General features: G+C 33.5%; 2 protein-coding genes across 2 annotated transcripts; one reads left to right on the forward strand and one right to left on the reverse strand.

Moving 5' to 3' along the window:
- Positions 1 to 741: 741 nt before the first annotated feature.
- On the reverse strand, positions 742 to 18332 carry LOC123545185 (adenylate kinase 7-like). The gene is made up of 17 exons (XM_045331521.2): positions 18178 to 18332; positions 16942 to 17115; positions 16252 to 16360; positions 14946 to 15040; positions 14182 to 14292; positions 12537 to 12620; positions 11899 to 11984; positions 11621 to 11711; positions 10799 to 10876; positions 10313 to 10462; positions 9670 to 9798; positions 8838 to 9078; positions 7365 to 7628; positions 6466 to 6546; positions 5192 to 5331; positions 4167 to 4325; positions 742 to 2089 (listed from the first exon to the last, which is right to left on the reverse strand). Exons 1-17 carry the CDS (start codon positions 18268 to 18270, stop codon positions 2051 to 2053), a joined length of 2124 nt encoding a protein of 707 aa, XP_045187456.1. The 5' UTR covers positions 18271 to 18332; the 3' UTR covers positions 742 to 2050.
- Positions 18333 to 18360: 28 nt separating this feature from the next.
- LOC123545189 (protein FAM89A-like) lies at positions 18361 to 27894 on the forward strand. Its single transcript, XM_045331524.2, has 2 exons — positions 18361 to 18741; positions 19892 to 27894. The coding sequence occupies exons 1-2, from the start codon at positions 18451 to 18453 to the stop codon at positions 20183 to 20185; spliced, it is 585 nt and encodes a 194-aa protein (XP_045187459.1). The 5' UTR covers positions 18361 to 18450; the 3' UTR covers positions 20186 to 27894.
- Positions 27895 to 27929: the final 35 nt, after the last annotated feature.

The raw sequence follows: 27929 nt of genomic DNA on the forward strand, positions 1-27929 counted from the left end.
ACTAATATTTGTTCTATCTAATCCATAACAGGTTGGTTTTGTTTTGTTTTTTAATTTTAGCTTTATTGTGCAAGATCCTGACATAGACTATAATCATTCTAAAGGTCTCCTAAGATGGAAGTAGGAGCTTTTTGAATTTTAAAAATACTTTTGATAAAGTGAATTTTATGGTCTAAATTAGATTTTTTTCCAACGTAAAAATCAAGCAAATTAATAATTTTGTAAAGAAAATATTTTTTAGGGATCTTATAATAACTTTGTAAATGTTGCTTTTATAGTAACTAAGATATCCTGAAAGTTTTGAAACAATCTATTCACGAATAAAGTCAAAATTGAAATTTAAAAAAAAAGGTTTCTAAAATGGCTGAAATTTACAATGGAAAAAGATCCACCATAATCATTTTTGAGGCAAAATTCTTGGATAAAAATATTTTGAAAATTTAAAAACTATTATCACCCCTGGTGTTCTTTTTAGTGATATTAATGATGGTTTCGATATCTACAGTGGATACCTTCACTGCTAACAACATGTTTGAGAGTACCGGTATGCTTTGTATAAAAAGCCAGTACTTCCCTGTATTCAATAATATTGCCACTATCTGAAACTAATTTGCTCATAATGTTCATCACCGTCTGAAATTTCAACATATAAAATATGAATTGTGGAACATTACACCAGAATTTGGCGCAAATGTTGTTTGTTCTTTGTAACTTTAAAGAAAAGCAATGTAAACTACCTACTGAAATTCAATGTATCTTTATTGCAGAATGCTTGAATCAACTGTTCAACTGTCAGATACATCAGTATTCTGGAACACTTACTTTATTTTCAATAAATACAAAATAAGAGATATAAAATGCACATTTTACTAGTAAATTAATCGATGTTGTTATACAGAAAAACATAATTAAGTCTTAGTGAAAACAAGGAATACCAAGACTTGATAATGAACTACAGTGCATTTGCAATGCTACGAATCGCAATTTAACGAAATACAGGTATACTACGAAAAGGTTTTGTGGTCCCGGCTGCTTTCCTTCTTTTTTCTATGTAACAAAGTCGCGGTTTTACGACAATGCAATTTTATGAAAAATGCGCTCCTACGAATGTATTGTTATGTCCTTAAAGCATGATTTTAACTTGTTTAAGTTGCGATTTTACGAATACCTGTATCGTCTAAATTTTCACACCTTCCATAACGGCGTGAAAACGCTTTAGAGTGAAAAGTGTCATTATCATTTAGCTGGGCGTAAACAGTAATTAAAGTGTGAAAACTTAGTAATTAAATTCGAAACACATACGCTGTACACTATGACACAAGTTAGTGGTTATTTTTTTCTCCTATAACTATTAGATTGGATGGCATACCAGTCACACTTGCTTGGATATCTATACATCTCAAACAATCACTGCATTAAGAAAAAAAAATATATAAGTCTTGATCGTCTGTTTATTGTCGTTTTATTATTCCAAACAATTCAGTAAAGGGTAGCTGAGGGTATCGGAATATGCAATTGCGATTTTTTGTTTTCGTGCAACAAACTGATTAACAAGTGAAGAAAGAAAACAAAAGAAAAGAAACACCAACCCGTTTTACATTCCAGATACCATCTTAGTTCAGATTCGAATAAGATCTGTAGTAAACCTAGATGTACATATAAAACTGTCGTACATTTATTCCGATACGAAAATCACATGTTTAAATATCACAGGTTACGACGTGTAGATATTAAGGTGCTGTATAGCGAAATTTCCTAGGCTACACTTGAACGAAAATGCGATATTACGAAAAAAAAAACGACTGGTCCCTTGGCTTTTCGTAGGATCGCGATTGTACTGTAAATGAATAAATATAACAATGCACAATTCATATCACAGACTTTTTATACAATAAAAGTTTACATATAAACATATACAAATTTGTAACAGTTCAATACTTCAGCATCATTTTTTACCAAACATTTTTGTTACACATGTGAAGTTGATTGCTGGAAAATGTTCAAGTTCAAAGTTTATCAATAATCTCCAGAAAATGCTGACATTCCATCTCTAGTCTACTTGTGGATTTTGTTGGAACAGATATTCAGCCTGAAATAGAAAAGACACGTGTATAATTTATAAATAATATAAACTAGAGCTATCACTAAAGATGATGAATGTACCCCCCGCATGCACTGACACAGTACATTGCAATTTGACGCACACAAGACTGCATAATTATGTGGACTGTATGTATATAGACTGTATGTATACAATATAGTAACAAAAAACAAAGTCCCATAACTATGCAGAATATTTATCTAAAAGAACGTAACATGCACCATGCACAACTAGGGTTGGTACTGATCACTTGTGTGAAGTTTCATTAAATTGTGTGCAAGGGTTCATAAGATTAGGCGCGCACAAGATTGCATATGTAGATAGTATGTACATAGTATGTTAACAAGAAACAAAGTCCCATATCTCTGCAATTTTTGTTGTTGAAAGAACCTAACATGCCCCATGCACAACTACTGTTGTTACTGATCACTTGTGTGAAGTTTCATTAAATTGCGTCAAGGGGATGAGGAGAGATGGTGCGCACAAGATTGTGTCTATGTATATAGTATAGTAACAAAAAACAAAGTCCTGTAACTCTGCAAAAAAAATTTCTGAAAGAACCTAACATGTCCCATGCACAACTACTGTTGTTACTAATCAGTTGTGTGAAGTTTCATTAAATTATGTCAAGGGGATGAGGAGAGATGGTGCGCACAAGATTGTGTCTATGTATATAGTATAGTAACAAAAAACAAAGTCCCGTAACTCTGCAATCTTTTTTTCTGAAAGAACCTAACATGCCCCATGCACAACTACTGTTGTTATTGATCACTTGTGTGAAGTTTCATTAAACTGTGTCAAGGGGATGAGGAGAGATGGTGCGCACAAGATTGTGTCTATGTATATAGTATAGTAACAAAAAACAAAGTCCCGTAACTCTGCAAATTTTTTTTCTGAAAGAACTTAACATGTCCCATGCACAGCTACTGTTGTTAGTGATCACTTGTGTGAAGTTTCATTAAATTGTGCCAAGGGGATGAGGAGAGATGGTGCACACAAGATTGTGTCTACGGACAGACAGACGGATGGACAGACAGACAACCTGAAACCAGTATACCCCCCCTTACAACTTTGTTGTCGGGAGGTACAACTAGTTTTCACAAACATATATCTTGTAATTTGTGAAGGCATATGCATTGTTTTATTTTATGCTTAACATGACCATTCTTTTCACAGTCTGTCTTAATTTATTCCTCGAAGAAAATTCTGCTAACCCAAAGTGTTTAATTATCTCAGATTTTAGCACACATAACTTCATGCAGAAAATGATTACAAAAATACACTTAAGATCTTTTGACTAACTATGCAGAAGTAAATCTGTTTGGTTATGTACACTCAATCTGTTTGGTTATGTACACTCAAGCTGTTTGGTTATGTACACTCAAGCTGTTTGGTTACGTACACTCAATCTGTTTGGTTATGTACACTCAAGCTGTTTGGTTATGTACACTCAAGCTGTTTGGTTATGTACACTCAAGCTGCAAGCTGTTTGGTTATGTACACTCAAGCTGTTTGGTTATGTACACTCAAGCTGTTTGGTTATGTACACTCAATCTGTTTGGTTATGTACACTCAATCTGTTTGGTTATGTACACTCAAGCTGTTTGGTTATGTACACTCAAGCTGCAAGCTGTTTGGTTATGTACACTCAAGCTGTTTGGTAATGTACACTCAAGCTGTTTGGTTATGTACACTCAATCTGTTTGGTTATGTACACTCAAGCTGTTTGGTTATGTACACTCAAGCTGTTTGGTTATGTACACTCAAGCTGCAAGCTGTTTGGTTATGTACACTCAAGCTGTTTGGTTATGTACACTCAAGCTGTTTGGTTATGTACACTCAATCTGTTTGGTTATGTACACTCAATCTGTTTGGTTATGTACACTCAAGCTGTTTGGTTATGTACACTCAAGCTGTTTGGTTATGTACACTCAAGCTTGACCAAAAATGAGAATCAGAAGTCCTATTTACAAACACACAAAGTGATGCAAGAATGTTATCTTGAACTTTATATGAAATCATCATAAGATTAAAACATAGGGAAGAAAATATTCTATAATCTTACTAAGAAATCAATGGCATCATCTGGTCTTGTTTTACAACATTCAATGAGGCCCTGTGTGAGGGTAGGCATCACATGTTTCATGAGATAGTTCCTTAGTGGTATTGACTGGGCCTCGAGAAGTTCATACTCTTCACGCTTTACTTCATTCAGTCTCTGTGTCTGTCAAAAGAAAATTATGTTACTAATAGATACATTGACATCAAATTGCATTGATCAGAAAACAACATGGGTACGTCACAATTAAAAATACAGTATAATTTCTATCATTATTATCTGTCAAATAATCAAGACCTTCTCATCGTTAATTGTTAGATTTACCATGGTTCAAAGTTCAAATGAGCCCGAGGTGAACCACAAGGGCCGAGTCTGAGTGGTAATCTAAAGATGAACTATCCCAAGGTACTTCAAATGATACATTACAAGAAGAAATTAATTATATTCATTCTAGCATGCTTATGAAAACATGGTGTTAAAAATTATTTTGAACTTCATTAATCTGAGTAGTATTGGGTGTCAATGTGTCTATCTGATGTCAAAATTTACATCATAATGTTTTATCACCACACCAACTGTTATTCATCTTAGAATATGCAACATTTACTTGAATAAAGGAACTCAAGGTTTTAATATTCTGCTGTGCTATCAAAATTAAGAGAAAGATGAATTATAAGGCAGATGATGTGTTCCCTTGCTTCAACGCATTCTTTGATTTTATATATAAGAGACATTAACCCTTACCCTGCTAAATTTCTATAATGAACTTGTCCATCTTTCAATTTGGACAGTGCCATTAACTAAAGGGGTGCTTACCAAAAAGATACTGAAAATTGTCATTCTATGATATGTAATTTTGAAAGATCACCAGGATGGATAATAAAAAGAGAATATCACATAACAATGCCATGAAGTTCCAAAAAATCCATGCTTTCAAGAAAGGTAGTCAAATCTTTGTTATAACTAAATTTTAGTTGTATCTCTCTGCAGGTTTAGTGCAGGCTTTCAATATTTCAAACAATAAAACTTACCCATTCTTCTTGTCTCTTCTTTCTCTCTGCAGCTTCCTCTGCCTCTTTTCTCTCTTTCTCTTGCTTATACTCTGCTTCTAACTTCTGCCTAGTTTCTTCTTCCCGCCTCAACGTTTCTGCTAGCTCTTCAGGTGTTGGTCCTGAAAGAAAAGTGTGCTAGTAAGACACTCGCTCAAAATATTTACAAAACAAACTATTCCTAAAAGGTAATTTTAGACTGAATTGTAAGGGGCTCAGTAGTTTAGTAAATATGTCAGCATCTCAGTTCTAAGGTCACATGTTTTAACCTTCTAGTAAATGTCTTCATAAGCTGCAGTCTTTCTCTGTTATAAAGTTTGAGAACTATTTTCTTAAAGCTTATCACAAGAAGATCTTCAAGGTTTGTGCTAATATTGCCAAGAGAACATCATGTTTCCTCCTCCAATGACCTTATGAAATTCAAGGTTTGTGCTAATACTGCCAAGAGAACATCATGTTTCCTCCTCCAATGACCTTATGAAACTCAAGGTTTGTGCTAATACTGCCAAGAGAACATCATGTTTCCTCCTCCAATGTCCTTATGAAACTCAAGGCTTGTGCTAATACTGCCAAGAGAACATCATGTTTCCTCCTCCAATGACCTTATGAAATTCAAGGTTTGTGCTAATATTGCCAAGAGAACATCATGTTTCCTCCTCCAATGACCTTATGAAACTCAAGGTTTGTGCTAATATTGCCAAGAGAACATCATGTTTCCTCCTCCAATGACCTTATGAAACTCAAGGTTTGTGCTAATATTGCCAAGAGAACATCGTGTTTCCTCCTCCAATGACCTTATGAAACTCAAGGTATGTGCTAATACTGCCAAGAGAACATCGTGTTTCCTCCTCCAATGACCTTATGAAACTCAAGGTTTGTGCTAATACTGCCAAGAGAACATCGTGTTTCCTCCTCCAATGACCTTATGAAACTCAAGGTTTGTGCTAATATTGCCAAGAGAACATCATGTTTCCTCCTTCAATGACCTTATGAAACTCAAGGTTTGTGCTAATATTGCCAAGAGAACATCATGTTTCCTCCTCCAATGACCTTATGAAATTCAAGGTATGTGCTAATATTGCCAAGAGAACATCATGTTTCCTCCTCCAATGACCTTATGAAACTCAAGGTTTGTGCTAATACTGCCAAGAGAACATCATTTTCCTCCTCCAATGACCTTATGAAACTTACTTCAACTCATTTTGCACTCAAGACAGCTTATCTTTGCCATTTTCTTTCATTGATGTTTAACTTACCATAATTTCTGGGTTTTCCGATGATTTTCTTCAATCTTTCTACTGTGTCCGACATCATGGGTGAGGTGTCTTTTGTAACATCTAAAATAAATCAAAACATATTTTAACTGTGTAATACATTGTATCTGAAGATTGTAAGTTTCTGTTCAAGTGTTTATATATTTCAACAAAATTTGCTCAGATAGATTGTAGTACATGTACATCATGGTGAAGTGAGAAATCTTCAATGAATATCATAAAGATGAATGCACAAAACACAAGTTTCCAGCTTTTCTACTGACTGCCTGTTTAATACTCATAGAAACTAAAATGCTTCACATATTTTCATCACAAGATATATTTCCTATTTACTGAAAAGAGGATATAAAATTCTGTTACCTAAAAATACTATATTTATTTGATACTTCAATTTATGAAACAAATTTCAAAGACAGTGTACAGTTCTGATTATTCAAAGAGCGAAGTTTTTCATTTACAACATGGCTCTCAGCCTTAACCTGGCAATAAGGTTGAAAGAATTACCAATCTCAGCCTTAACCTGACAATAAGGTTGAAAGAATTACCAATCTCATCCTTAACCTGGCAATAAGGTTGAAAGAATTACCAATCTCAGCCTTAACCTGACAATAAGGATGAAAGAATTACCAATCTCATCCTTAACCTGGCAATAAGGTTGAAAGAATTACCAATCTCAGCCTTAACCTGACAATAAGGTTGAAAGAATTACCAATCTCATCCTCAACCTGACAATAAGGTTGAAAGAATTACCAATCCCAGCCTTAACCTGGCAAGAAGGTTGAAAGAATTACCAACCTCAGCCTTAACCTGACAACCTGGCAATAAGGTTGAAAGAATTACCAATCTCATCCTTAACCTGGCAATAAGGTTGAAAGAATTACCAATCTCTTCAGGATGAATCTCCAGCTCATCAAAATAATTAAGAACAGTATCTTCCTCTGTATTAGCATTCCTGAACGCCTCAAGTCTGCGCATAAGTCCCTCCTCTGTGTTGTGTGTATTAACCACCTCACTCTCTGGCAGATTCATTACACGTTGTTTCAGGAACTCATCATTGGCTTTGAGACTAATGACCTCATCAGGCATAATCAGTTTGTTATAGTTTGATGCCTTAGCTGACTCTTCAGGTTCATCATCGTCTTCAGCTGTAAAATATACCAAAACATGTATATCAATGGCCTGTATTATCAAACACTAGACCACAGGTATCACCTTGGACACAGGTATCACCATGGACACAGGTATCACCTTAGTAGCACCTTGGACACAGGTATCACCTTGGACCATAGGTATCACCTTAGACACAGGTATCACAGACACAGGTATCTCCTTGGACACAGGTATCACCATGGACACAGGTTTCACCTTAGACATATGTATCACCTTAGACACAGGTATAACCTTGGACACAGGTATCTTAGACACAGGTATTACCTTAGACACAGGTATCACCTTAGACACAGGTATCACCTTAGACACATGTATCACCTTGGACACAGGTATCACCATAGTATCACCTTAGACACAGGTATCGCCTTAGACACAGGTATCACCTTAGACACGGGTATAACCTTGGACACAGGTATCGCCATAGTATCACCTTAGACACAGGTATCACCTTGGACACAGGTATCACCATGGACAATAGTTTCACCTTAGACACAGGTATCACCTTAGACACAGGTATAACCTTGGACACAGGTATCACCATAGTATCACCTTAGACACAGGTATCACCATAGTATCACCTTAGACACAGGTATCACCTTAAACACAGGTATCACCTTGGACACAGGTATCACCATGGACATAGGTTTCACCTTAGATACAGACAGGTATCACCTTGGACACAGGTACCACCTTAAACACAGGTATCACCTTAGACTTAAAACTCTCTGTTACAAGATCTTTTATATAATATCAAATTTCCTGAACATGAAAATTCAGTACACCATGTTTTGGTCAATGAAAGTACTTCTGACAACATTATTAATATATGCTCCGATGTACTTCTTAAATTTTGTTCACTGGTTCAATTAATAAATGAAAGTATGTTATCAAGTATTATTCTATTTGTGTATTCAAACATCAATAACTGGAACAATTGAAATGATAGACTTGCTTTGTAAACAATCTTTAAATCAACTACAGACAGATACTAAAGCTCACAAGCAGCTGGTGCAGTAAACTGCAGAAAAGGCATAAATGTTATAATATAGCAAGATTTTTTTATATTTAATAAAACTCAAATTACGTTTATAATTAAAAAATCAAGAATATTTATTATTGATTGTTAAATCATGATACAAAAAAAAAATCAGAATTCCCAAAATTAATATAAAAGAACTACTTACCTATAAAAAGTTCCTTTGCTTGCTCAATAGTTTTTGGAAATCCATCCAAAATAAATCCTTGGTTCTGACAAGGCATTGACAGGAGTTTATCTCTGAAAAACTTGAGTACGTAAGTGTCTTCAATACGGCCATTATTACTTTCCTTGCCCTCGTTGATGGCGTCAAGGAGTTCCTGGGCATCTTGAGCTTTTCCTTCATCCTCCTCTTGGTCTTCTGAATCAGCACGCCGAGATGTTGTCGTCTAGGGAAAGATAAGCAGTAATATATATATCAATAAACTCAGACAGCTTGTTAAAATACAGTCAAACTGTCAAACTTCAGCTGAAGATTACCTGTGAACAGAGACCACCTGGCTGTATAGGATACTAGTTTCATTTCTGATTTAGATATTTGCTTTGCATTATAAAACCTCTGAATAAAAAGACCATCTGCAAATGAATGGCCTTGATATACTAGTTTAATTTCATGTTTGCAAATATTGGACAAAGTCTAACCCCCTATCCACCCCACTGATTTTTTTCTGTTGAAGTGAAAATCCCTTGGACAAATTGAGCATGGGAGATTCTGTCTAGGGGGATGATTTCAGTATTTACTTTTGCATTATCAAACTATGTTTGTCTTATAAATTAATAACAAAAACTTAAATACCTTGAAGATATCTCTTTAATGTATTCTTCATTTCTTAAATTTAAGGATTTATAATCATAAGGCATAAAATCTGTAAAAAAATGTATTGTTACAGTAAAAGCACCAATTTACATATTTAACCTCAACAGTGATAGCCACAATTGGAATGCCCTCAAAAAGAGGAAATATAATCCAAATCCCATACCAGGTTCTCCATGGCTTCATCTATAACATCCTTGATCTTGATGTGATGTAGTTTATAGTACTCACACAGCTCTTTCACTACTGTCGACTTCCCACTTGCTGGTGGTCCAAGGACACATACTCTCAGTGGCTGTAATACAAGAAATAGTTCTATGTGAAGTGCTAATCCATTTTGAACACTATAACAGAGGGCTAACTACCTTGTAATGAATACCAGTACCGGGTAGCTTTTTATCTATACTATAATGTCATGGTAAAGCACTGACAAAAACCATGGCTGTTACTGATGTTGGTGTAATGAAGTTCATTGGACATTTTAAATTAACCTTAATGTCAGAACATAATTTGATTTCTAGAGAGAACCAGCATTTAAATATTCTTATCTAAACTACAAAATATGAAAATGTCCGGACTCCATAATAAAAGTTCAATGTTTATAAATTATCTCTGACAGCATTTTGAAAAGCTATCTAAAGCTTCCAGAACATATTTCAAAAAGTTGCCCACCCTTTAAATACAAAGAAATGCTGATTAATGTGGGAGATACAAGTACACTTCTACACAGCTTCCAGATGTGTAACATCCTCAGTGACTTGTCCTTTTAGTAAGACTTTTACCCCTGAAAAAATATAATTATTACGTACATGCAGATTTCTGGTATCCTTATATTCCTTGATGATATCTTTTATATTTTCCACCATACCAGCTTCAGACACCCAGCTGATCCTCATGTTCTCTTTAACATTTACAGCATCCATACGCAGGTTCACAAGCAGCATGTCAAAATCATTTTGCTGAAAATAGTATCATGTTTTTGTTACACAGTAAAATATAGAAATCATAGCACTTTAGCACCCTATTTCATTGAAACAGGTCATCCTAAAAGTGCAGGAGTTAAAAAATACAACCACTCTCTGAATGGTCAGTGACTTAATCTTTGCTTCAAAAGGACAGCTTATTAATAAAACAAATTGTATTTTAGAGACCTTTAAAACTGCTTAAGTAACTGACTTTCGATATAGCAGTCTCATAGGTTTCATACAGTATTTACCTGAAACCCATTCTTTTTTAATTTAATTTTCATTTTTTCCATTATATATTTAAATTTGAATATGACTTGGCATATATACCTCTATCTCCTTATTGAGGAGGGCCTCTTCTTTTGTAATGCTCTTGACCCTATCTGTACCAAGGCTTGCACTAACACACTGAAATAAAAAGAATGAAATAACTGTAAACCATTTTAAGTTACTACTACATATGAAATTGGTACCAAGAGTTTGGAGGGAAAACCTCCAGATTTATGCAACAGCTTTCAAAAAGAAACTTGACAAACCAAATCATGTACACATATTTGAAATGACTGTGAAACATATTTAAAGCGTAAGTTCAATGAAGTGTATTTACAAAACAATTTGTAGCAAAAACGTGTTTTAACACTATTTATACACAATGGGTGCTTATATACGTTGGGCATAATAATTTCAAATGGGTGCAGCCCGAATGAAATTATTTTGAACAATGTATAACTGCCCAAATGTACAGATAGTGTTCAAACATAGTTTTGCTATCAATTATTTCGATTCTAATATGCTTTTATTGTAAAATTTAGATCAAATATGATAGAACTGTTTCTTAGCGCATGAAAGACGCCAAATGGTAGGTTGTCACGCTCCTTTGTTTATATATGCCTGGACCGAAAATGGTAATACGTTCAATTTGGGTAAAAATGATGGCAAATTATTCTGCCAAGCAAATAGCCAACTCTGTGTGCAAATTTTGTTTTAAACATGCTATTAAGTAAAATATTTGATCAAATTTTAAAGCAGTATTTGTCAATCCGTACATGGTGCTAAATACCACATCGACATAATGTCAACATAATATCATTGTGATGATTTAAGCATTGCTGGTAATATTAATGTAAGATAAATGTTGTTGTGATGAATTACCTTCACAATCTCCTCTAGAGTATTGTTGGAGTCATCCTTTGCAATCAAATATCGAACCTTAGGTCTACTGTCAGCAATATTCTGAATCACACTGTGAAATATAAAAACAATCATTACTGAGAAACCATTAAACTGTTGAAATAAATATAATTTTACATATGCCAGTTTATACATAAAATGACTTAAAATTATTGACTAAAATTGCAGCTTATGGATTCGAAGCCACAAAACAAGTGTTTCAGCATGTATAACACTACTCATAAAGCTACTTCACTTACGCAGCAAGATCTTTGATGTGAATAGATGGTACAACATTCTGTCCATTTCCAAAGCACAACAGCTCCGGGGCATTATGCCAGGCAGACTGAAAAGTAAATTTTGTACTTCATGGATACTGTGCAAAGTAACTACAGAAAAACATTCAGTATAATTATGCTGTCTATTTAAGAAATAACGTATAGAAAAACTGTGTTTTAACGTTATTAATACACGAAAAGAGGTTATACGTCCGCAGAATAATTTCATGAGGGCGTAGCCAGGGTGAATTTTTTGCTGACATATATAACTGATTTTAAGTGTATTAATTTATGCAAAATATGATCTTTTTCTATACATTACTTCAATTAAAATATGCAGTTATCTAAAACTCTAGTAAAAATTTAATAGCACTCTTTCTTGGTCGCAACAAATACATTGTCATCGCACACTAATGTGACGTCATTTAAGTGTATGTGTGCTTTAACAGACATAAGAATACTTAGTAAAAGTAATAACTTCAATAAAAACACAATTATTTTAAAAAAACATCACTTTTTTCACATTCTTGTTTGAATTTAGCTATGTACAACTTGTGTTCAAAGGCTGTCATGTGAATATGTGTAAAGTCAAATGCTCTTGTAAACTGTGGTTGTGTTACCTTGAAGAGATAGTGGAAGATTTGTTCTTCAGCACCGTAGGTGAGACCAGAAGCCACCACATATGTTACCAACTTGCTTTTGTTCTGAAAATATCAAGAAGTATATTATATGAGCCGTGCCATGAGAAAATCAACATAGTGGGTTTGCGACCAGCATGGATCCAGACCAGCCTGCGCATCCGCGCAGTCTGGTCAGGATCCATGCTGTTCGCTTTTAAAGCCTATTGGGATTGAAGAAACTGTTAGCGAACAGCATGGATCCTGACCAGACTGCGCGGATGCGCTGGCTGGTCTGGATCCATGCTGGTCGCACACCCACTATGTTGGTTTTCTCATGGCACGGCTCATATATCTTATATTCTAGCCTGTTTTAAGGAGTGTGCCCATACAAATGTATCTTTGAAAAAAACACTCTTTGTAAAAATTTAATAATAAAGCCATCTTGAACTGTCTGATTCCTATATTATCTAGTATATTGTTTCTGGAACCTAAATCTTTAAGAAGTTAATAACATTACGATGTCAATTTTTTATAGCAATCAGTAGAAGAAATCTGCATAAAATTACAAAGAGTAAAAACACATCTACTATAAAAAGTCGTACTTCACATCTACATTGCAACAAACATATATCATATTATCTATGGAAAAACTGACGTTACAATACCATGCATCAATCAATCAATATATGAGCCAGGCCATGAGAAAACCAACATAGTGGCTTTGCGACCAGCATGGATCCAGACCAGCCTGTGCATCTGTGCAGTCTGGTCAGGATCCATGCTGTTCGCCAACAGTTTCTCTAATTCCAATAGGCTTTGAAAATGAACAGCATGGATCCTGACCAGACTGCGCAGATGCGCAGGCTGGTCTGGATCCATGCTGGTCGCAAACACATTATGTTGGTTTTCTCATGGCACGGCTCATATATAAGACACCTCTGTTTCATGCTTGTTAAAGATTTGCCAAACATGTAACTGTCTCTTTTAAAGTTGTAATTTGTAGATGAAACCTTCAACATCATAAACTATTTTTTCAATACAGCAATTTCTATTTGTCCTTTGTTTCATATAGCTTGCATATTAAACATATGTTGTGTAATAACTGTGAATACAATAAGTGTACAATACAGTTTTTCTATCTGAAACAATGAAGATATTTCTCTGAGGTGCTTTATATAAACATGCTGTAAACATTACACAATATACATAGCTTACAAGGTTATCATCAATGGGTGTAGAAGAGGTACTGCTTCCATCCTGTTCATTTTTAGTAATTCATTATGATAATATCAGTTACTTCACATATTGCAAATTGAAAACATGTGAAAAATCAAACGTATTGTGTGCAAGAAATATACATGTACAGCTAAAATGAACCTCCTCACTCACCTCAATTATAAGTCAAGGTTACACAAGTCAATCTATGACAGCAGATTTACAATTGAAACTCTATAACTCAAATTTCAATGGACCAAGATTTATGCTTTATAAGATATTTGTAATTTCACTTCAGAATAAAGTTTGATACAAATATGATTCGCAAAATATATTAAAGTCAACCTTTGACTGAACAGTGAACCCTTGACAGATGATAAATGACTAATGAAAAATACATTTAAAACTGAAAGTATGTGGTTTGACTTACAGTTTTTCCGAGCTTGATGACAGTTTTCTCCGCACTGATGTGTTCCTTGAAGTTAGGGTGAGGTTTTCTTCTCCTATAATCATCCTCTGTGAACGGGATCTCCGGATCATCCTGGTGTAGAAATTAGTCAAATATAAACCAACCTTTATGAAATTTTGTGCTTTGGCAGTCATTTCAAATTCAGACCACAGGTATTTGTATCTCAGTGAAGTGGCAAAGTTTACAATACACAAAATAAAGTTCTGTAAATAAATTACAATATAACTTGTTGACATTCTGTCAAAATATACAAAAGATACTGTATTAAGAAATTAGAAAATCTAAAACTGAAGGATTCCCTAATCTGCATGAAAAAATGTTGTGAGCAGCCTTTCTTGTGATTTGGTTAACCCTTACCCTGCTAAATTTCTACACAAATGATTCATGAACTTGTCCATCTTTCAATTTGGACAGTACCATTAACTGTTAAAAGGGGTGCTTACCAAAAAGATACTGACTGAATGGCAAACAGTGCAGATCATGATCAGAGTGCAAAGATGTGCAGGCTGATCATGATCTACACTGGTCACAAAGGCAGAACCAATCATGTCCAGCATGATAAGGGTTAGTAAGATCAACATATATACATGTCTAAATTTGATTTGAAACCCCAACACTTTTAAAAGATCTGTGACCAAACCAATTAATAATGATAAAATTCTGATAGTGACTTCAACATCTGATTTTTTTTTCACATTTTTGCAACTGCTAAGATATAAACTTACAGGATCCAATGGCTTGCTCTTAGCCCAGGTCATCACAGATGAGATGAGGATAAACATTTTGGGTTTCTCAATCTTGTCAAGGTCAGAATGAAGTTCTGGAAAGTAAATGCAATGAGGTAATTGTTACAAGTCTGAGCTATTTAATTTCAACTACACCTGAAAAGTGATCATTTATGAATACTTTACTTGGGTAACAAGAAGTTGTAAAATGAAACACCCCTTTATTTGGTTCACAGACATTTTCTTTCTGTTTCTATGTTTGGATTGTATGGGTGGCATCAGGGTTTTGCTCATACCCTTGTCAGCATTTTTTTGAAGTTTTGTGGGAATGGTGGTGGGGCCCGTAAGGAGTGGAATTGCCGTAACCACTAAAATAGAAGAAAAATTGCGTGGTGGTAAAAGCAATATTTTTCATAAATATGTTACACTAAAAAAGAAAATGATTTAAAAGCACATTGTATAATTTTTTTTAGGTTTTTTTTCAGAGGTAGGGGAAAATAACATACTTTTTGAACAGGGGAATACAGCCCCATGTGCGGCCTAAAAAATCACTGCCTGTGATCGAGAGCAATCAGAGTTTTACTGTGAATATTTAACATTACATTGTATATGGCCCCAATCAAATGTAAAGAAAATATATCAAAAACCTGAGAAGAAATGATTACAGTATATGAAATTATATTCTTAAGGCCTAAAAAAATTGTTTGTTTATGGTAACATGCTAAAAGAATTAGGGTAGGTAGGTCGGAATTTTTTTTTTTTTTTTTTTTTATTAAGTAAGACTTTTCAGAAATTATTTTTCTGTCAAAAAAAAAAAGAATACAAAGAAGAGGATTATGCCTTTAGAGCATCAGTAAGTTGATTTCTTACATCACTGACCATATTTAAAGCATAAAAAGTGCAGTTTTGAGATACCAGAATTTCTTTAGTGTAGTATATGTACAAAAATAGAAATATATCAAATTGACAGTCACTGTATTACCCAGGGCTTTTTTCCCCTATAAATCTACCTCCAGTAAAAGGAGGTAATCCCAATGCAAAAAAGTATGTTTTTTCCCAAAGTTGAATTTAAAATTCCCAAATGATTATACCTTTTAGGGTTTTTGCTGTTTTAAGATAGTTTTGCTAATTTGTATGTATATTTAGGTAATATATAACACTGAACATTGAACAATTACTGAAATGCAATTCATTAATATTTCACATAATTTGCAAATTGTCCCAATTAAGACAATTTCTGAGAGTATTTTCCCAATTCCACCGGTGTCGGTGGCATTCCCAAATTGATGAAAAAAAGGCTTGTTACCTGACACTGCCCATACAGCTTCATCAATCTGATCAGGGTCCTCAGTGATGTCATACACAATCACATCACACTCCACCAGGAATTCATACAGCTGATCTTTATTCTCAAACTATTTTTAAAAAAATAATTCATAAATTAATAACAACTAAATACTCTATATAAATACTTTAACTAAACCCAAAATATTTAAAATCAGTTATAGAATTTATGCAAAAAGAGACTGTTTGATGTACACACTGGACAAAAGGGTTCAATTTTGAGAGTAATGTTGTTTTTTGTTTATTGGAACATTGTTACACTTCCATATTCCCTTAAATGAATTCAAGTATTACAACATTTCTAGTTATATTTGCCTTCAAAAATTAACAATTGTCAATTACATACAGAGCCTACTTTTCAAAAGACTTTTTATGATTTTAGCACTTAAATGTTTCTTGTGCTTTTATTTCCCCAAAAAACACTGCCAGGGCATCGTGAATAAGATTTTAGCAAACAAAATTGTGTACCTGTTTAGACATTATATATATATAATTTTGCAGTTTCTTGTGTAACTGGAAAATGATCTACATGTTTTGCCATGAGGAAAGTAGGAAAACTAAACAGCTTTGTTTGCTTTGTTATTATTCAATTAACTGTCCAAATGATAAGTTATCTCTTACAGTGAATTTCAAAGACAGTGAATAATCTTACATTTACAAGTTCTTTCACATAATCTGGTTTGTTTACAGTTCCCTTCTCCTTGGTTGTACCAACAATCTCGTAACACCCTTCTTTTGGTGCAGGAATAATACTGTCTGTGGACTTGGCATCATCTTCTTCCTCTGGCTCTTCAAGAGACGCTCCAACAACACAACGGGATAAATACTGTATACGAGAAATATTAAAATAACATATCAAGAAAAAACATGCCTAAGTGGGGATGTGAACCAAGACTGCCACAGTAGTAAAAATTTTCTGGTGTTCTTAATACAACAGAGGAATATGTACTTAATGGTTGATAAATTTAAAGCTTTATAATTAAAGCAGTTTTCCTCCATTATCCTGTTACAAATGCTTTTCAATTTTGAACGGAAAAAAAAATAAATTCTTATGTGTTTCCATAACATATTATCTGTCACTTTATTAACTAAGTTTCAAAGCCTTCTTAAGAAAAATAGCAAAAATATTCTGGTATCTAAAAATTCTTTCTTTTTGCTGTTGTACGATCTGGAGTAGCCTTACATTTTCAGCTTAGCGGGATGGCTTATTTTATAGTTGCAATCCCTCTTAAAATGCTATGATGCACAAAGAGAGAATATGGAGAAGGTCACTGAAGAATCACTCAGATCTGAAAGCAACATAGGGGTAATAGATCAAAATTTATTGCTCGGGACAGAGAAATAAACAAAAGTGTGAGATCAGCAGCAATCTTAGACTATACAAGAGACATGGGAAGATTCTAACAGTTTATTCATATACAATCCACACCACACAATTGTTTTTAGTGAACTATCAATTATAAGTGTTTTAAGTACAGAAAAGTATCGCTCAATGATGGTCATTAGATCAGACAGCACAGGAAGTTATAGGCAGCAGTAAAATGAAATGCCAATGACGAAACAACAACAATAAAAATAAGTTCACATGCAGAATAAGTTTGGACGTGCAACAGTCAAAATTTATCACGCTGTCCTGAAGCATCCTATTTATTTGGACTAGATCTGGAAGTCAGTGCCTTTAAGAGTCTTAAAGAGGGATATGTATCCTCCAGTTAATGCATTCTTCATGTAATTCTTATTTGAAGATCCATGTTTACCTCGAATGAAAAAAAACAAAAACAGTTGTCGCGAAATTTAATGACAAAATACAATTGGAAGTCATAGATTGAATCGTCGAGTGATAATAAAAAAATATCAGTGAAATGTCAAAATTTATCTGGTGCATTACCTTTGATAAATTTCTGCCTTGATACTGGTCCACTTGGTTAACAAATAACCGTTTACTTTTTGGTTTATCTCCGTCGTCCTGTGTGCTCGCCATTTTGTCTGTTTACGTTGCGTTGCTAGGGTAAGTTCGGCAATTTCCGTCAATTCCGGAAATTCATTCGGTGTAGAGAAAACGCATGAACGCTTGAATCATCATGGCTGACAAAAGTTTGCAAAGTTTTAGAAAATGAAATAAATGTTTATTTCTTAGATCTGACATATATATTTAAGAATTATGTCCCAAATACACGGTCTACCTCCGTTGCCCCAATGTTTTGACGGCTTGATAAAGGTCGAAAGAACTGTGTCAGAGACAAGTCAAGGTGAAATCCGTGAAGGAACGAGCCACTGTTTGAACATTTTGGACAATAATCGGAATGAAAGTGTTGGTAGTTGTAAAGACATACCTGATAACTTGTCTACAGATGCTGATGATAATGCGATAGAAGAGTCGGTGTCTCCAAATTTTGTCGAAACCCCTTTCTCGAAGCTGAACACTGCATTGAGGCGACTGAAGGATGAAATGGTAAATGCCTTATGGGCTATTCCAAAAGGGAAGTGTCTAGCAGTCAGGTAACCAGATGCCTGTCCTGTGTGTTTAGCCGTCGGGTAAACGGACGCCTAGCTTTTTCCAGGATAATTATTTGGCTTATAGGGATGACTTTTAATGATCTGATGTTTTATAGTTTTATCCCTCTAAAGCCTTATCGGTATCTGCATTTTAAAATGAAGACATTAAAAAATAATAAAAAAAAGTCATATTAACAATAAAAAATTGTTTTCTGATCCAACATTTCATAAAAAAAAAATGTATTTTGCACAACGACTATGTTATTTGATTGAATGGACTAAAATATGTTTAAACTAAATAACAGGAAATTCTTTGCAAAATATACGTAAATAAAGATCTTAATATCTTATACATACTCTGACATAAATATACACGCTCCTTCGTGAAAATTGCATAGAACTATTTTGACAATATGTCAATTGGACATCACAACACTTGACATAATGAAGCAATGTGGGGGTAAGATTGGTATAATTTGGCTAAAACCATTGAAAAATACAGGAGTTTTTTTTCAGCCGTTTTTATAGCCATTATTCGGCTATATATCTCCAATGGCAAAAAGTATGTATTTTTCCCAAAATGAGTGCAAAATTCCCAATCTACAGTCTGAAAAAGATTTCATCAAAATTGCACAAATATTGACCAAGTTATGGACAATTTTGTAATCGAAGTATATTAAAGAGGTTGTACAATGTGAAATAAGTGTATGAGAAAGTGCTTAAACACATCCTTACAAAGGCTATGTTCCCAAATAAGCTAGAAAAAACCCTGATATAATAAAGAGACAACTGGTTTGTTTTAAATGTAAGATCAAAATAATATCATAATTTTCATTTTCATATTGCATCTGGCATCTGGGGTCTTCCTCCACCATTAAAGCGGGAAAGTCGCCATATGACTTGTGTCTGTGCAACGTTAAACCCAACAAAATAAATCACTGAAATATATTACGATCTTACACTGAAACAAATAACCTTTATATACATGAAATGATATTTATTTTAATACACAAACATATATATTTTGTCAGGAATACTGCTTTGCTTTAAATATTTTTATAATTGGATTATATGAATATCCTAATTTAACGTTATATTTCTTGCAGGTTGGATTACGGAAGTTAGATGTGACATTACTGTATCAGTTATGGACATTACACGAAGCCATACAGGAATACAAGGTTGTCATGCAGGACCAGTATTCAGACTTGGGTTCAGAGTACTCCTGGGGTGGTCTCAGCAGCCGAGCTTGCTCTATCACCAGTATAGACTCGTGTGACTTCAACGAAGATTTCAGACTGCAGTCAGATCCGTCAATCATCAGTTCATTACAGGGCAGTACAACAAGTCTGATCCAGCAGATAGAAGAGCTGAAAGTTAGGGCAGAGACAGAATTTTAGTTTTTCAGTTAATATATATTATTGTAATAGTTATAGTTGTGGCTATTTTTAGCATATCTCCTAATCAGTAACAGCAGTATTCATGACATACTGGTGAAAGGCTCTTTACTTAACCAGCTTTTATGTATTTGTATTAGATAAATATTTCTAGTTATATTTCTTTTTTGTCAGCATTTTAGTGACACCAGTAATTTAGATTTATTAATTGGTTTAATTTCTTTTTGGAATAAGTCAGAATAACAGCGTTTCGTACAGCATGGACATTGATTTTTTTTAAAATATCCTTGCACATAAAGACTTATGCATTTTTGTTAGGGATTTATTTTGCTTAATCTTCCTCATAATTCAGCTTTAAACATTTAATGGTTGTTTGCGGGTTGCATTTTTTGTTTTTAGAAATTTATACAAATATTCACATCATGTTTGAGTAACCAGACCATGACAGAAGGTAACTAGAGAAACATAATGTTTTCTATGATATCTTTGATGAATGAGGGTGGCTTTTTTTGACGATTTGTGTGATGAAGTTCTTTTTTATTAAGTGCTGTGATAGCATTTTTATGTCTTCCAGACATTTTCAGTGATTTCATTTGTCATAAGTTTGATATTATTTGTTGCAGACCAATGATTTTGCTTTTGAAAACAAAGATTATTGTAACATTTAACACAATTGTTTACAAATTTTAATGATTTACACATTTTACTTGTTAGTTTCGAATTGTTTATGTTAACTGGTTCATATTTTTCAATGTAATTTGTATTGTTACATACATGTGAAACCATTTTAAGTGAAGGTACACTTATATAAGCATTTCTTTTTAGTGACTGGTTCTAAGAAAGTCAAAGGATTTGTATATAGAGCCGAATAAAGGTATATTTATATTCAATTGATTGTCAGGCATGTACGTCATCTTTCACTGGCACCTTTTACCTGTGACCAAAAATAATTTAAAATGATTATTGGAAGAAAAGATAGAGCTTTTGCACTTGCCATTATTCATTGGTATCTGTTATTTGACTAAATCCTTTTATGTTCGCAGGTATCTCAGTAAACATTTGCCGGAGCAGGTAAAAACTTCACACTTGTTGTATGTGTTGATATGATATATACTTCGCAGGTTTCATAACTCTGTTGTGCTTTTTGACAAATTTTTGGTGAGATCTGTTATTTTATCAAGCATCATAACAGGAGAAATTTCTGTAATTTAGAATTGTTGCTGTTTTTAGCTCGACTATTTGAAGAAAGTCTAGCTGTTCTACTCACCCTGGCATCGGCGCCGGCATCACACCTTAGTTAAAGTTTTGCATGCAAGTACATACAGCTACCATTTAAAAGCATATAGCTTTGAAACTTAATTTTTCTTTTTCTAGATCAATTACCAACCTCACTGGGTCAAGTCCCAAAACTCTGAAATGTATTTTGGGCAAATTATGCCCCCTTTTGGACTTAGAAAATTCTGGTTAAAGTTTTACATGCAAGTTACTATCTCCAAAACTAATGCAGATATTGAATTGAAACTTCACATGTGTCTTCGGGGTTATAGAACTAGTTGATAGCATCAAGTCCCATAACTCTGACCAGCATTTTGGCCAAATTATGCCCCCTTTTTGGCTTAGAAAATTCTGGTTTAAAGTTCTGCGTGCAAGTACATACAGCTATTACTTAAAGGCATATATATTTCAAACTTTTTATGCCCCCGGCATCTACTGATGCTGGAGGCATATAGTGATCGTCCTGTCCGTCCGTTCGTTCGTCCATACGAGGTTAACCAAATGGGACCGTTTCGTCTAGCATCAATACCCCTTGCTAGAATGACTTGATACTAATGCAGATGTAACCTGTGAACATTCCTCATCTTCAGACATCACCTGACCTCAGTTTGACCTTGACCTCATTTTGGACTTAGGTTGCCTTATATGGGCCATCTCTTGGTTAACCAAATGGGACTGTTTTGTCTAGCATCAATACCCCTTGCTAGAATGACTTGATTCTAATGCAGATGTAACCTGTGAACATTCCTCATCTTCAAACATCACCTGACCTCAGTTTGATCTTGACGTCATTTTGGAGTTAGGTTGCTTTATATAGGCCATCTCTTGGTTAACCAAATGGGACCGTTTTGTCTAGCATTAATACTGCTTACAAGAATGAATTGATACTAATACAGATGTAACCTGTGACCATTCCTCATCTTCAAACATCACCTGACCTCAGTTTGACCTTGACCTCGTTTTGGACTTAGGTTGCTTCGTATCGACAAGGATGCCACCGGGGGCATCAAGCGTTTATTGAACGCAGCTCCTTGTTTTTTATTTTTCTAGATCAATTACCAACCTCACTTGGTAAAGTCCCATAACTCTGACATGTATTTTGGGCAAATTATACCCCCTTTTAGACTAAGAAAATTCTGGTTAAAGTTTTTTACGTGCAAGCTACTATCTGAAGAACAAATGCAGATATTAAATTTAAACGTCACATGTGCCTTCGGGGTTATAAAACTAGTTGATTGCATCAAGTCCCATAACTCTGACAAGCATTTTGGTCAAATTATGTCCCCTTTTGAATATAAAACTTCTGGTTAAAGTTTTGTATGCAAGTTACTATCTCCAAAACTAATGCAGATACTGGCTTGAAACTCTATAGATATTTTAACATTTATGGTAACATTTTCCTGCTTTTGGGACAATAATTTGAATAGTTGAGCATTGGCTTATTTATTTCTTTTTATGTGTAGTATTTTTTGTTTTCAAGTGACGAGCTTTTGAATAAATTGAAACTGTTTTATTAGATTAAACTCCTATTTTTATTCAAGTATCTATTTAAAGGCATTGTACAATAAGTTTTAAAACATAAAACATTAGGATACAAGAGGATAATTGCAAAATACCATAAAATTAACAACAGTGTATAAAAATGGTACTTAAATCCTAATTAACATTAAAATGTAAATGTAAAATTCGAACTGACCAGGCTCTGAAAAACAGAATACCTAGTTGTTGTTTCTTAAAACAATGCTTAAAAATCTCTAAAATAAAATGTTTTCAGATTCTTAAAAATATCTAGGGTTTAAACTGCTTAATACACAGAGGTATATTATTCCACAGTCTAGGACCAACAGTACCTAAACTTAGTCATTAAAAGGCTTTCTCTTATTTTGAATAGTCGAGTGTTACTGTTCTAACCAGTTTTTATGTGTGTTGTTGTTCTCAGACAGTTTCAGTTAAGCCGTCTAGACCAAATGTTTGCCATTGTTGCATTTAAAGGGTTTATATTTTACTGACAAACTTTACTTTTTATTTCAGGACCAAGTTTTTGTTGCCTTCTAATTCTTTTCAGTGATGAAGAATCTATTTGTTGTTATAGATATATTATAGATAGATGGATTCTTTATCTACGTATATGATATTATTTATTTCCAACAGTGCATTTGCTTTTCCGTTTTATATAATGAAACAGCTGTAATTGATGTTCCTGGTTTCAAGGCACAAATAAAATTATCAGTTAACAATGATATTTTCTTAAAAACGTGTGAAGACTTGTAAAGTAATCAAAGCTTTGTAAGTTTTTCTTTATAAAAAAAAATGAAGTCAGGATTTTAATGTTTCAGCTGGTGAAGGTTGAGAATATTAAATTTTGACTACATTTACTCTATTATGTTGTCTAGTCAGCGCATGTGACTTGAGAATGTCTTTCCTTATTTTCAGTTGTTGTAAACATTGTTGGAATATCAGAGAATGTGTTGATACATAAGAAAACAAGTTACACATGGATATGGTGTGAAATGATTTTGTGTTATTTTGACTAATGTGGGTTTACATAATGTTCTGGGAAAACAGTCAATATGGGCAAACTATTTACAGTTTCGTTTAAAAAGAATAAGTCCATTTCCTAACAGATGTCAGCTTTTTTGGTCAGACAATTCTTATAATTACAAGTTTACTATAAACTGTATTTTCACCATCTTTTTCATCAGACATATATACAGTGCTACTGATAATCTAGTAATGTCAATAGTTGTAGATGTTACAATTTAACATTATTGTATATTTTTCTTATACTTTATCATAAATATAATGTTGTAAGGGTTGCAATGTTAACTGTTTCTTTGCTTATGCAGTAATATTTTTGTAAAGAAATAATTAAACTACCAGTTTGTTCCGTGCTTGTCACCTGGAGTCCGAAAAGTTATAAAATAATTCCAAGTTATGAATACCCTTACTGATAGTTATCCTCAGCAGGACTAAAACTGCAACTATTAAGGAAAACAGCAATCGTAATAATAAAGATAATATTTTAGAGATATGATAGTATTGTTGAAGTCATTATGTTAGGAGAAAACTGTCCAGTAAAGTTTGATTCCTTCAGTTTTACACCATACTGTTACTGCATGTATGTCACAACATATTGCACAGTCTGCAGTTTTACACCATACTGTTACTGCATGTATGTCACAGCATATTGCACAGTCTACAGTTTTACACCATACTGTTACTGCATGTATGTCACAGCATATTGCACAGTCTACAGTTTTACACCATACTGTTACTGCATGTATGTCACAGCATATTGCACAGTCTACAGTTTTACACCATACTGTTACTGCATGTATGTCACAACATATTGCACAGTCTACAGTTTTACACCATACTGTTACTGCATGTATGTCACAGCATATTGCACAGTCTACAGTTTTACACCATACTGTTACTGCATGTATGTCACAGCATATTGCACAGTCTACAGTTTTACACCATATTGTTACTGCATGTATGTCACAACATATTGCACAGTCTACAGTTTTATAAACAAATATTCCCTAGTATTTAGCCAGTTCTTCAGACAATGTATTTACTATTACTAAGAATAAAATATCCCTACTCAGTTTCGAAAAAAATGGAAAACAGCTGCCAGCATGCTCCATTAATGGATAGAAAATAAAGTTGTAGCTTTAGTTACGGAAGATTTTAGCAGATTGTTTACTAGGAAGGCCGGACTATTTCTAGGATTATTCTGAAAATATTTTGTCTCTAAATACACAACAGGGTACATTTTTGAAGTAAAAACTATATTGTAATTGATCTGATATATAATATATTTGATCTTGAAATAGTATAAAGTTACTATAAACTATATATTGCATAATTCTATTTTATTTATTCAACATATCGAAGTAATTGTGTGATGGCCGAGGTACAGAAAATACAACGAAAAGGTTAGCAACATTTTTATTGGTCATGTTTACTGTCATAAATATTAAACATTTCATGGGTACATTTTGTACATATATCATACGTGTGTTTTTATCAGATTGTTGGGGTGAAATCCTATAAAGTTTGGTTAAGAGAAAATCTGTTTTATGTATATTTATTGTGGTATTCAGAAATTGTTTGTTTATTAAGTAGTCGCGTTATATTAATGTGCAGAATGAATATGTAAATTTTATCCAGGTTCTACAGGCCAATTCAAATCTTGAAAAAATGACTGCTACAGTTAGTGGAAAATATTTTTATGTCCAAATTATCACATTAAAGTTTTGTCATTTACAATCCAGTACATTCAGGGTAATCCGAAATTCACTTTCTGCATTTACATTACATTGGTGTAAGTAGAATAGTTGTCTGTATTTATGTTAAACTAGCATGATCTGTGTTTAGATAATGATTCTTAATATAGTATGAATTTTCAGATATTTTAAGGTATAGTACTTTTTAGTTGAATATATTTAACATTATATATTTACCTTTTAAGATATACCTTGGAATTGGACAATAGAGAACTAGAAGCACAAAAAAAATCAACATATTTGCACACAAATACAACAACAGTGCACAACTATGTCATATGTATGTTCCATTTTAAGTTGTCAAGGTTAAGAAAATACCTTTTATCCACTTTTTCAGGCTTGTCTTTGTAAGACATGTGAATGGTAGTCAGATCCTTCTGAGCTATCTTATATTGCATGAAACAAAACTGGAAATAATATAGCGTTTGTTGTTGTTGTTGTATGTACTGTCAACTCATATTCAAAATGTATATATATATGTAGGTTAGCTGGACATAAACAGCTTAAGGTATCTGGTCCACAAATAAGCAAGTTCTATATAACAGTGCTATTGAAATATATCAAATATTGGTGCCTTGTAAGCTCATATGATTTTGGTATCATTTGAAAGTGTATTGTCTACTGAAAAAGAAAATATGAATTACATGACAAAAATATGTTATAGAATTTTTATTTTCATACTTTATACTTTTCATTGTTACTTCAGCAGAAATCCATTTTTTACAGTGTAAGATTTATCACTTCGCAGTAAAAAACATGACTAGTGATTCGTGCATATTATTATGGTCATCTTATTTACTAATTCATGTTCAGCTGACAAAACTCTTTCAAATGAAACCAAACAAACATGGGGCCACCAGGCATCGAAATTTTATCTATTTGTGGATCTGATACCTTAAGTATATGACAGTATTATAGAGAATAGAAATATGGTGTAGCATCTGTATTATGGGCATTCAGAATATTCCGTCTCAAGCTGGAAGTTGTTACATATACAGTAGGATCACTTGATTCCAGTACATTCAACTCTGACATGATAAAAATGTGACTTTCGTTTTCTTTCACAAAAATCAAAACTACTTAAAATTGAGAACTCACTTTGTACAAGCAGTCAAAACTGTGTAAGTTTAAGAGTACTGTTATGCCAGTAACATACCAGAAACAAGTAAATATTCATGCACTTTTTGAATGTTTTTTGAAGGCACTAACTGTTGTGTATTTAATACTATTTGTAAGTAGAATTTAAATTTTCTTTTATTGGTATAGTCTTATACAGAAATCAGAGATAAAAATGCTCTGGTTTCAGGTCGTCATTTATAATTACATCATGGTGTCTTGTATCAAACTTTAACCAATTGATGGAAGACTACAGCCCTGGTTACATCAGTTTTTACATCAGTTTAGAAAAAGACATTGAGGAAACAAAGAAAAAAATATTTGCAAAGCATTGATAACAAGGGGTAATAGTTATATCTTGTGAGGCATGTTAGTTATTGGCCCCCTGTTCTAAATAAGGTAGAGCAACTAAAATAATGTTAGTAATAAAATCATTTCATTTTGTCTGAGGATACTCATATTGGGCAAAGGTTGAGTGTCAATAAAACCACATTCGGAAAAATAATATGACCAAAAATGAAATGATAATTTCAATACTCACTTCCCAATTTAAGCAATGAAAATGCTTGGTCATTTGATTGTATCTGGGCCAAGACTTTTACATAGTGGCCTAGAATTTCTCATATTTCTTCAAGTGAGTTTGTGACTGACTCAGTCTTTTTAACAATATGCATAATTTATCTTATACTGTGTCTGATGTTATGTAAATGAATAAAAAAAAACATGACAAAAATACTTACTGGAAGTTCTGAAAGGTGAAAACATTCTTGCTTACAAAATACTAGAGATGGATTGATGTGAAAATAGTTGTTTAGCAAAAGGTTGAGGTAGAGTTGTTGTTCTCAAATATTTATACTCTTTGTTAGAAATAGAAAATATGTGAATGTAATTGTGTTTTTACGATTTACTGTTATTGATGTTACAGGTTGTGTTCAGTGTTGTATCACTAGTGTAGTGGACCATGACAAAGTGCCTTATGTAAACTATTTGTTATTATTATATTGATATTATTAGATGGTTATTACATAATGCTGCTGTTGTTGTTGTTTTTGAAGCTGGGAAGA

Source organism: Mercenaria mercenaria, chromosome 1 (genome assembly GCF_021730395.1).
Source record: "Mercenaria mercenaria strain notata chromosome 1, MADL_Memer_1, whole genome shotgun sequence".
NCBI classification, from domain to species: domain Eukaryota; kingdom Metazoa; phylum Mollusca; class Bivalvia; order Venerida; family Veneridae; genus Mercenaria; species Mercenaria mercenaria.